Source organism: Mizuhopecten yessoensis, unplaced genomic scaffold (assembly GCF_002113885.1).
Source record: "Mizuhopecten yessoensis strain PY_sf001 unplaced genomic scaffold, ASM211388v2 scaffold10313, whole genome shotgun sequence".
Taxonomy (NCBI): Eukaryota; Metazoa; Mollusca; class Bivalvia; order Pectinida; family Pectinidae; genus Mizuhopecten; species Mizuhopecten yessoensis.
In genome coordinates, this window is record NW_018408484.1 from 163,971 (window position 1) to 176,346 (window position 12,376).

General features: G+C 37.9%; 1 protein-coding gene across 1 annotated transcript in view; it reads left to right on the forward strand.

The window, feature by feature from the left end:
- Positions 1-545: 545 nt before the first annotated feature.
- LOC110460063 overlaps positions 546-12,376 on the forward strand; it is a 13,972-nt gene continuing 2,141 nt past the window's right edge. The window contains exons 1-3 of the mRNA XM_021512772.1: positions 546-579; positions 1,876-2,328; positions 9,740-10,102. Of these exons, the coding sequence (XP_021368447.1) occupies positions 546-579; positions 1,876-2,328; positions 9,740-10,102 (850 nt within the window). The remainder of the gene's footprint in view (positions 580-1,875; positions 2,329-9,739; positions 10,103-12,376) is intronic.

Genomic DNA, 12,376 nt, shown 5'->3' on the forward strand with positions numbered 1-12,376 from the left:
GCTGATCCAAGATATCGATACCATAATTCTGTGTTTCGTACATAATAAAATAAAAAAAATCGTCGGACAAATAGCAAAGATGAACAATAAAGATATCTCAGAGAGTATCATACTAAACTAAAGACACATTTCTCTCGATGTAGGAGTCTCTGTGTTACATTTGTTAAATTCATCATTACTCTATATTGGTAATAATTTATCATATGTAGGTTTGTGGGATATTCTACACGAGGGTGTAGAATTCGGTGTCAGAAGCTCGGCACAGCCTCGTTTCTGACCAAAATTTTACACCCTCTAGAAGAATATCCATATGCCATAAATCTACACATTGAGTGCATATAGGTGTTCCACTGTGGACATGTTTTATTGGGTAATGTCCTACCCATGAGTCTGACTGAAAGTGGCGGCCATCTTGGATTTTGACAGTTAAATTTTGTTATTTCTTTTTCTGAAAGTAGTGGAGGGATCTTTCTCAAATTTTATTTCCAGGTTTCCCTTGGTCTATAGCTGTGTAGTTTACATTTGAGACGGATCGGAAAAACAAAATGGCCGACAGGCGGCCTTCTTCGATTATGAAAGGTAAGTCTTGTTAGCGCTATTTCCCAGGAAGTACTAGAGGGGACATTTTCAGATTTGATATGCAGGTTCCCCTTGGTCTCTGGCATGTTTATTATTGAGACTAAGAAAAACAAAATGTTGACCGGAGGCCATCTTGGATTTTGACTGTTAAGTTTTGTTATCTCTATTTCTCATAAAGTACTGGCGGGATCTTTCTCAAATAGTATATGTACATGTATGTTCCTCTTTGTTCCTTTGTTAAAACTACCCCTTATCCTCATAAGCATTTTGCAATAGTTATGCAATACTTATACAATAACATTGGTCATAGTTGCAAATAACAAAGGAAATGATGAGGTTTTAGTTAATGTACAAGATTCCTATTTGGGATTTTTTTATTGGTTGTATCACAATAAAAACCATGTGTTAACCAGTTGATTGTCTAATACCTTTGGTAATGCTTGCCTCTATAATTACAACAGTTTTAATCTTGAAACGTCTGCCCTAAACAGGAGTTGTTAACTGACATTTTTCGAGGGGACTGCGCAAAATTTTCGTTATTCTACAAGAGGGGACTCGGTGAAAGTACATGTAAGGAATGCAGATCAATTAAAGTAAAATGCCATCTTTTGTAGATCTGATAAAGTTCTTTTCATACTTGGCACCAAGATCGATCTAGAATGTAATGTTTCCTTTAATTCTACAAGAATTCGTATGTGAGAAAACAGTATAATCCATTTACACTTGACAAGTACCAGGATACACAACTACTGTACATGTATTTGATGCTGGTATTTACGTACGCTACTACATTTCTTTACATTTAAAAACATTATCATTATTCTTTTAAAATATTACGTTGTGGTGATTTTAGTGTTTAATTTTATTTAATAAAAGGAGCAATGCATATATATATATCTTCCTCTGTCCTAAGTGATAATTTAAATAAAAACTCCGATTTTAGTAAGATAATTTTAAAAACAGACTATAGCATATTGGGATGCATCAAACAGACCCACGGCAATGGTTTTGGCAGACTGATCCTACGAACCAGTATTTAAAAGACAGTTCCATCAACCTCGGACAAGTGTACGTTTCTAGCCATACTCCACAATGCTAAAATCGATCAGTCACATTGGGGTGAGGTGAACATATATACGCCGCAACACTTTAACATACAAACTGTATTTATCTCACGAATCTCTATTATTTATAAGTCCCATCAACCTCGGACAAGTGTTCATTCTGAGCCATACTCCAGCATGCTAAAATCGATCAGTTATATCACACATATGTATGCTGTGTATTTGGTGACAGAGGTGTCGGCTGCTGAACGCGTGCCACGAGGAACAGGGGACCAGCCAAGCCTAGGGAACTGTCTGTCGTTTACCAGTGGAGGGATCAGTCGTCTTCACTGGTACAGCTGCTGTAATAACTGTAAAAATGGCGTAAACAGTACGTGCTTAAGCATATACCAGTCGGCGTCCAAAGAACAGTACTGCAATAAATGTGGGCGGGACACCAAGAAAGGAAACGGTAAACCGCGATCCGATGGTCAACAGTTTAACTGTGGTGGATGTCAAGGTCAAGCCAACGTGGATCGAAAATGTAGGTCATGGTGGAAGGAAATTCCAGGGTTTTGCTGGGCCTATTCCTTGTGCTTTAAGAAGCAATGCGAAGGTAAATACAAGAATTGCGGTAACAGAGTGTGTGATGATGGAGAAACCAAAGACAACTGTCCGATAGATTGCTGTGACGAGCCATGCTGCGGTGAGCCCGGGTGTTGCGCCGGAATCTCGAGGGGAGAGAGGAGGTTGCTCCTACCCAACTTTATACAACATATCATGGCTGTTGTGGTGTTGACCTTCATTTCCCCCTAAACCGCTAGTGTAAAAAGATCTATTTCAAAACGCGTTGAATATGTGTCCTGAAAAACGCATGCTGTCGTCTTGTGAAGATATAATGCCCCCTTTTTATAGACACGTCTAGTATATTAGGTACAGTATAACTGCATGCCTTCGGATGTGTCTATGTATATTTGTTTAATTCACAGAGGACAACTTTTCATAAAGGATTAGTGACAGTGAAATATCTTATTTGTTCCTGTTTGTTTTGTACACTCTTCTCTATTGTCTTTCTTAAAACCACTGTTTACTAATTGTATGTAAAACGATTTGGTAAGATGTTGACCCACTATAGTAAAATTGGTGTTGTATCTGGGTAAAGGTGGGGGAAGTATTGGGCGTTACCTTATTTTCGTAAGAAGGTCACAGTTACACCCACTTCCCAGTATCGTCGTGTCTCTCGGTGTAACGACGAGGATAGGCGTGGACTAATTTCTGTATATTAGATAATGGTGAACTTGTTATGGTATATTACTTCTAACAGAACATCTTAGAACCATAGTTGATTTAGAAGTAAGGTTAAGTTTGTCTATATACATTTGGTTTGGGAAAAGAGAGCATTTTTTGCGATGTATTCCGGAAAGATACGTCATCTTATATAACCCATTGTTAGTCTAATACCTTTGGTTATACTTGCCTTTATAATTACAACTGTTTTAACCTTGAAACCTCTGCCCTAAAACAGGAATTGCTATTTGATATTTTTCGAGAGAACTGCAAATGCTCATGCAACAGCCTAACTTTGAGTTTTTTTCATACATGTATAAGTTAAATCAAGTTAAATATTCTAACATGTCGGCATCATCCTGCTATGCACCAATACTGATTTCGCATATATATATATATATTTGACCTGCCAGTTTTCCGCGTGCGGATTATATAATCGGGTAGCTGGCGGGAAAGGTCACTCTTCCACCAGCTACTAGACAGGTGAGGTTGCCTTTGTGAATTTTTGTTATCCATATGTTTGTTGGTTGATTGCCGCCCATCCATCCATTATTTGTTAACCTTATAGCTATTGGAAAACCTATTGTCTCATTTTTATATGTTATGGTATTTCGCTCGTAATTGCAAGAGATTTATTTAGTTAACTTTAAGGGGTGTCTGTGGCGCGAGAGACGTGCCGGTCGATCGATCTCATGTCGTTTGAAGTTCACATGCTTGTCACGGTGGGTCAGATAGAATAGTTAAATATTTTCCTGAGTCTGTTAGGTGTCCCTTTCTCTACCAAGCCTGTTCTTGTTCTCTTAATCACTGCCCCTTCTCGCGTAATTCCGTATCTTCTTCACTCTTTTTTTCTCTATCCATGCATTAATCTTTAGTTCGTTCGCTTTTCTTGCATTCTTGACCTTTTTCTGCGTATGTTTTTAAACTATTTGATTTTGCTTTGTAGATCTTGTTATCGGTGCTTTGATAACAATAGGATTGAATCGTCTACAAACTCTCTAAATCTTCTTGTTTTGATGACTGCGGTATCAAATCGATGGTTATAAGAAACAAAAATATAAATATAACACATCCCTGTTTACCTTCTGTCTTAGCATCAAACTATTCTGATTCTTTACTTTTCTCTAATATAGCGCACCCAGTGTTCTCTAAAAGCAATTTGAGCATGCGTGTGAATTTGTCCGGAATTCCATTCAACGCCATATATCGAACATAGATTTTCTCCTTGCACAGATTCATAGGCGTTCCTCTTCTATCATTCCTTGGCCTCCATGTCACAGTAGGCGTTCTTCTTCTATCATTCCCTGGCGTCCTTGTCACAGTAGGCGTTCCTCTTCTATCATTCCTTTGTCTCCATGTCACAGTAGGCGTTATTTTTCTATCATTCCTTGGCGTCCTTATCACGGTAAGCGTTTTCCTTCTATCATTCATTGACGTCCATGTCAAAGTAGGCGTTCCTCTTCTATCATTCCTTAGCGTCCTTGTCACAGTAGGCCTTCTTCTTCTATCATTCCTTGGCATCCTTGTCACAGTAGGCGTTCTTCTTCTATCATTCATTGACGTCCTTATCACAGTAGGCGTTCTTCTTCTATCATTCCTTAGCCTCCTTGTAACGGTAGGCGTTCTTCTTCTATCATTCATTGACGTCCTTATCACAGTAGGCGTTCTTCTTCTATCATTCCTTAGCCTCCTTGTAACGGTAGGCGGTCTTCTTCTATCATTCCTTGGCGTCCTTATCACAGTAGGCGTTCTTTTTCTATCATTCCTTAGCGTCCTTGTCCCGGTAGGCGTTCTTCTTCTATCATTCCTTAGCCTCCTTGTAACGGTAGGCGTTCTTCTTCTATCATTCCTTGGCGTCCTTATCACAGAAGGCGTTCTTTTTCTATCATTCCTTGGCGTCCTTATCACAGTAAGCGTTCTTCTTCTATCATTCCTTATCGTCCTTGTCCCAGTAGGCGTTCTTCTTCTATCATTCCTTAGCGTCCTTGTCACAGTAGGCGGTCTTTTTCTATCATTCCTTGGCGTCCTTGTCAATATAGTTCTTCTTCTTCTATCATTCCTTAGCGTCCTTGTCACAGTAGGCGGTCTTTTTCTATCATTCCTTGGCGTCCTTGTCAATATAGTTCTTCTTCTTCTATCATTCCTTATCGTCCTTGTCACAGTAGGCGTTCTTCTTCTATCGTTCATTGACGTCCTTATCACAGTAGGCGTTCTTCTTCTATCATTCCTTATCGTCCCTGTCACAGTAGGCGTTCTTCTTCTATCATTCATTGACGTCCTTATCACAGTAGGCGTTCTTCTTCTATCATTCCTTATCGTCCTTGTCACGGTAGGCGTTCTTTTTCTATCATTCCTTGGCGTCCTTGTCACGGTAGGCGTTCTTCTTCTATCATTCCTTAGCGTCCTTGTCACAGTAGGCCTTCTTCTTCTATCATTCCTTGGCATCCTTGTCACAGTAGGCGTTCTTCTTCTATCATTCCTTGGCGTCCTTGTCAATATAGTTCTTCTTCTTCTATAATTCCTTAACGTCCTTGTCACGGTAGGCGTTCCTCTTCTATCATTCCTTAGCGCACTTATCACAGTAGGCGTTTTCCTTCTATCAGTCATTGTCGTCCTTGTCAAAGTAGACGTTTTCCTTCTATCAGTCATTGCTGTCCTTGTCAAAGTAGGCGTTTTTCTTCTATCAGTCATTGCCGTCCTTATCAAAGTAGGCGTTTTCCTTCTATCAGTCATTGCCTTCCTTGTCAAAGTAGGCGTTTTTCTTCTATCAGTCATTGCCGTCCTTGTCAGAGTAGGCGTTTTCCTTCTATCATTCCTTACCGACCTTATCACAGTAGGCGTTTTCCTTCTATCAGTCATTGCTGTCCTTGTCAAAGTAGGCGTTTTCCTTCTATCATTCATTGACGTCCATGTCATAGTAGGCGTTCTTCTTCTATCATTCATTGACGTCCATGTCATAGTAGGCGTTCTTCTTCTTTCATTCCTTACCGTCCTTATCATAGTAGGTGATCTTCTTCTATCATTCCTTAGCGTCCTTGTCACAGTAGGCGTTCCTCGTCTATCATTCCTTATCGTCCTTGTCACAGAAGGCGTTCCTCTTCAATCATTCCTTAGCGCCCTTGTCACAGTATGCGTTCCTCTTCTATCATTCCTTGGCGTCCATGTCACAGTAGGCGTTCTTCTTCTATCATTCCTTAGCGCCCTTGTCACAGTAGGCGTTCTTCTTCTATCATTCCTTAGCGTCCTTGTCACCTAATAAACGGTTTTCATTTCCCCCATGCTGGCTGCTCTTTTTGTTTTTTTCCATTCATTTTTGTCTGTCCCTCCTCATATTTGTGTTTATCTTTTTAATCTTTCCCACATTTTAGCGTTCTCAGTCTGTCTCTCACTCCATCTGATCTACTGCTCGCTATCTTATCATTTAGTTCTATCCGTTTTTCAACCGACTTCCAAAACTCTTTAATAATCCATGGCTTTAACCCTCTTTTTCTGGATCCTAGGTTATCTACTGCCACATTGGTGTACGCCTCTTTTACTCGTTTCTTAAACTTTTCCACTTCATTTTCACTATTTTGCTTATCCTCAATTTCCAGGGTTTTTTAAGCTTCGACTAAGTCATTCAGTTAATCTTTGAATCCTGACTTTGCTTTATCGTTTGATACGTAGGTTGGTCCATATAGTTTTATAACAATGATTTTGAGGTACTTGTAGAAGAATCCTGCCAGCATCACCTTTATTTCTTTGATGGATCGTATGCTCTTTAAGAATGATGGATGCTTTCTTAGATAGCATAACACCGACCCCTTCCTGATGTAATCCATCTTCTGTCCTGAATATAGAACAATTTTTCCGCTTAACGATATTACATGTTAATGGTAATCTCACTTCAATTGATCCAATATATACACGTTTAGTACCTGTGTGTAATTATACATGTGTAATACCTGTCTGTGATTATACATGTGTAATACCTGTCTGTGATTATACATGTGTAATACCAGTCTGTGATTATACGTGTGATACCTGTCTGTGATTATACATGTGTAATACCTGTCTGTGATTATACATGTGTAATACCTGTCTGTAATTCCTGTCTGTGATTATTCATGTGTGATACCAGTCTGTGATAGTATATAAATGAATGAATATTTTTTTATATACATGTGCTAACAAGTTAATAGCCGAATATAGCGTTTGCTCATAATGGACTCTCAAAATGGATCCCCCCCCCCCCTTGAAAATGGTGCTTATTTTACAACGCCCATTCAGACAACTACACACTCATTAGGTAAATCGTATTACAAGTGTTATAAGTTAGTTTTAATGTTTAGAGCGGTGAATATCTATTTATATCTAGCACAGTTGTGCTGGTGTACTATCAGACGATGGCTTAAACGAGTATTTATTTCGTGATGTACAATGTATGGAGACGGAAGGCTTTTATGAAAACATCTTTGACTTTCCCCAAGAGTTTCATTTTGTCAAAAGAATATGTCACACGAGTATATGTGTGGGTTTCTTCTTGTGTGAATATATAGATACAATAACCCAAAGACATATGCACACACAGATGACAGTTTATTTAAACATTCACACCATGAACGGAGACAGTTACCTGAAATAAAAATACAATGTCTAAGTGTACATAAACGGACAAGTGTAAACGTATAACTATATCCACATATATTAATACCATAAAGTATTTAATATTTAGACATTACTTGTAAATAAATATTATATTTTATTTCAGAAACTTACATAACATAATTACACCCTAATTTTAACCCTATGACTTGTTATAATACCTGACCACGTGTACCCTAATTTAACTTATAGCCTCAGATATTTGACGGCAATATAATTCAAATGCAATAGATTATAAAACCACAGTACTTTATTTAATAATTTGTTAAATAGAAATAATAGTTTGTTTTATATTATTTAAATTTAATGTAAGACTTACCTTGCACTGTGGCGGTATCGCACACAGGCAATTCACATACGTCTTATCCAATCCAAGGGTTGGTATAGAGTGAGTTACCTCACCTGGGTAGAGCCCAGGGTGAGGCTTTTCACGTGCATGGACAGGGTCATAGGTCAAAGTGTCACTCTCGGCCGATACTTGCATCCACCTCTCATACGTCACAATTATAACACAGGTACATTACCTGACACAGACATATATACCATTACACACGATACACAGCGCAAGTATTAACATGTACTCATTTCACATCGTATTTAAAATTCATCATTTTAAATACTAAATTACTGGAAAAACTGTTAATAAGTTTGGCCACCGTGACAAATATGTAATGCAACTTAAATGTTTTGTGTAACATTGGGGACGGCTGTCTTACAGACTAAAATATATCTACGTAACGTTCAGCCTAGTACTATTTCTTGGTAACAACACAACATCGCTGTACATGTGCTATTCCAAGTGTTTGAATGAGGTCCAAAGGTCAAATCTAACCAGGCGCGTAGCCGGATACGAAATAACAAGCATGCATCATTTAGTGATCTTTATCAAATCTTACATCATGCAGACAGTCATATTAGGCAGAAGTCCGGAAAAACATAATTGGTGTCTGAATGGCGAGGATATAGGGAGGTTGCATACTGCTCTAATACAGAAAAAAAGGAAAGAGAACTGGAACCATTACAATCCAACTACACCGTCTAAAACAGGTCAATTATAAGACCGAGTGTAAAATTGACTGTCACTGGTTTCTAAATGATGGAAGTTGACAACTTTGACATAATCTGACACTGAACACTGCTAAATATACTTTAGATATACATGTACGTATATAACTTGATATCGCTCTGTACTATAGATATACAGCATGTACGTATATAACATGATATCGCTCTGTACTTTAGATATACATGTACGTATATAACTTGATATCGCTCTGTACTTCAGATATACAGCATGTACGTATATAACATGATATCGCTCTGTACTTTAGATATACATGTACGTATATAACTTGATATCGCTCTGTACTTTAGATATACAGCATGTACGTATATAACATGATATCGCTCTGTACTTTAGATATACATGTACGTATATAACTTGATATCGCTCTGTACTTCAGATATACAGCATGTACGTATATAACATGATATCGCTCTGTACTTTAGATATACATGTACGTATATAACATGATATCGCTCTGTACTTCAGATATACAGCATGTACGTATATAACATGATATCGCTCTGTACTTTAGATATACATGTACGTATATAACTTGATATCGCTCTGTACTTTAGATATACATGTACGTATATAACTTGATATCGCTCTGTACTTTAGATATACATGTACGTATATAACTTGATATCGCTCTGTACTTTAGATATACATGTACGTATATAACTTGATATCGCTCTGTACTTTCGGAATGCATTTGAAAGAAAACGGACATGTCGATATCTACAAACACATTCCGGGTCATACATGCTCTGAAGCCAAGTACATTCGTATGCAGTCTAAATGATAAACGACAAAAATCAAGAACGCCCCGTCATCGTTACAGAGCCTCAAAGCCCGACACTTGGTACATTTCCGTGTATAGTCGTGATTATCGTCACCTGATATGTGATCCTCATTGTACTTGATTAAGACGGGCGTCACATTGGGGTGAGGTGAACATATACGCCGCAACACTTTAACATACAAACTGTATTTATCTCACGAATCTCTATTATTTATAAGTCGCATCAACCTCGGACAAGTGTTCATTCTGAGCCATACTCCACAATGCTAAAATTCATCAGTTATATCACATTCATATATGCTGTGTTTTTGGTGACAGAGGTGTCGGCTGCTGAACGCGTGCTACGAAGAACAGGGGACCAGCCAAGCCTAGGGAACTGTCTGTCGTTTACCTTTGGAGGGATCAGTCGTCTTCACTGGTACAGCTGCTGTAATAACTGTAAAAATGACGTAAACAGCACGTGCCCAAGCACGTACCAGTCGGCGTCCAAAGAACAGTACTGCGATAAATGTGGGCGGGACACCAAGAAAGGAAACGGTAAACCGCGATCCGATGGTCAACCGTTTAACTGTGGAGGATGTAAAGGTCAAGCCAACGTGGATAAAAAATGTAGGTCATGGTGGAAGAAAATTCCAGGGTTTTGCTGGGCCTATTCCTTGTGCTTTAAGAAGCAATGTGAAGGTAAATACAAGAATTGCGGTAACAGAGTGTGTGATGTTGGAGAAACCAAAGAAAACTGTCCGATAGATTGCTGTGACTTGAAAAACAATCCGTGCTGCGGTGAACCCGGATGCTGTGCCAAAATCTCGAAGGGAGAGAGAGTGCTTCTATCCTACTTTTTGCATATTATAGCTGTGGTGGTATTGACCTTCATTTTCAACTAATACGCTAGTACAGAAAATTCAAGTTTAAAACTTGTTGACAATGTGTTCTCAAAAACTCATTTGATCTTGGGCTTAACGCTGTAATGGTAAAGATGAAATGCCTTTATATTGTTTAGATTTGTCTTGAACGGGACGCATAATGGTTTCGCGTTGTGGCAGGCTGGGCGTCAGTTTTGTCCAGACCATAACTTCCCTACTATTCTACATACGTTTACCAAATATAGCATTTTTTCCGTGTTGCGGCGTCCGTCCGTCGTCAATTTTTTACTTTTAATAACTTCTACTGAATATCAACCTACGGTGATGATATTTGGCAAGTAGCATGCTGGGATGAAGCCATGAATGACTATCAAGTTTGTTAAAACGAATGAGCTTCGCCAATTTTCAAGGTAACAGGGGTCAAATATGTTGAAATCTTTTAACAAATTCTTATGAATTACCAGAAAGCCCAAGATGATGATATTTGGCCAATCACATACTCGCATGAATGGCTACCAAGTTTGCTCAAATGAAAGACCTTGGCAGGGTAAATTATCTTAGAAAAAACTTTCAAATAATTTTGGCCAGTAATATGCTGACATAAAGGACTATCAGTACCTAGTTTTTTAAAATGAATGTCCTTGACTCATATTCAAGGTGACAGGGGTCAAATATATTTGAAATCTATAAACAACTTCTTCTGAATAATCATAAGGCCCAGAATGTTGATATTTTGCCAATAAGATACTGGGATGAAGGGATATCAAGTTTGTTCAATTCAATGATCTTGATTTTTATTCAAGGTCACCAGGATCAAATATATTAAATCTTTAATCAACTTCTGAATAACCAGAAGGGCCAGGATGATATTTTGCCAGTAGCATGTGGGCATGAAGGGCTACCAAGTTTGTTCAAATGAATGACTTTTGCCGATATTCAAGGTCACAGGGGTGAAATATGTTGAAATCTATAAACGACTTCTGAAGAATAACCAAAAGGTCCAGGGTGATGATATTTGGCCAGTAACATGCTTGGATGGAGAGCTACAAAGTTTTTAAATGACTTCTGATTAACAAAATGTCAAGGGTGATTGTTTGTTCATGAGAATGACCTTGACACGCTTCCAAGGTCACATCTGGTCAATTGTGCATAAGTCTTTAAAAGTCATCTTCTCATTGAAAAAAGGTATAGGGTGGTGATAGTTGGCAAGTTGCATTCTGGGATGAAGGGCTATTAAGTTTATTCAACTTAATGTCCATGTTTGACTTTCAAGGTCACAGGAGTCAAATGTGTTTTAATCGTTAACAGGGTCCTTTGAATGACTTTAAGTGAAGACACTGATATTTTGTCTGTAGCATTATTTTAGTTCACTTTTAACCCTTTCACCCATACAGGGTTCTCCCCAGAATTTTTTTAAGCCGATATGTTTCATTTGCAACGAACATTCAAGACGGACACGCTAATATAATACCTTATAATACCTTATCAAACCTAAGGGGGGTGGGGGGTGTAATATAATGTTTACAAAGTTACTTTTATTTACCAAACTTCTTTTGGTGGACATTAAAACCAAGGAAATAAATAAGTGTTTCTTATTCTGAATTTTCAGCAATATATTCTGAAAAAAAATACAATTTGTAGAAAGGTGGATGAGTTTTGTACATTGAATAATAGATATGACATTTGTGACATTTGTCTCTTATCTTTACATTTGTATCCCTTACTTAATCCCCATTAAAAATAATTTAAAGAAGAAATATTTAAAAGCTATAGGGGGAAACACTTACATGAACAAGTTTATATCAAAGTTCTTATTGTTGTAAGAGAAAATGTTTTAATAAAATGTACAGTGTTTTTATTTCCTCTAAAACTATATTAAATACTGCTGTCAGTAAATGTGATCAAAGATTAAAACAGCATTTTTATTTGAGCTCTTCTTCATTAAAAACGACAAATCCGGAATTTCATTCCCCTTTCCGGTTTGTACTTTACACAATCCAAGATGGCGACCATCACTAACTGAATACACACGCTATTTCAGCGTTGTCAAATGCAATCATATGTGAGTAAATTAATTTATAATAGATGTAAT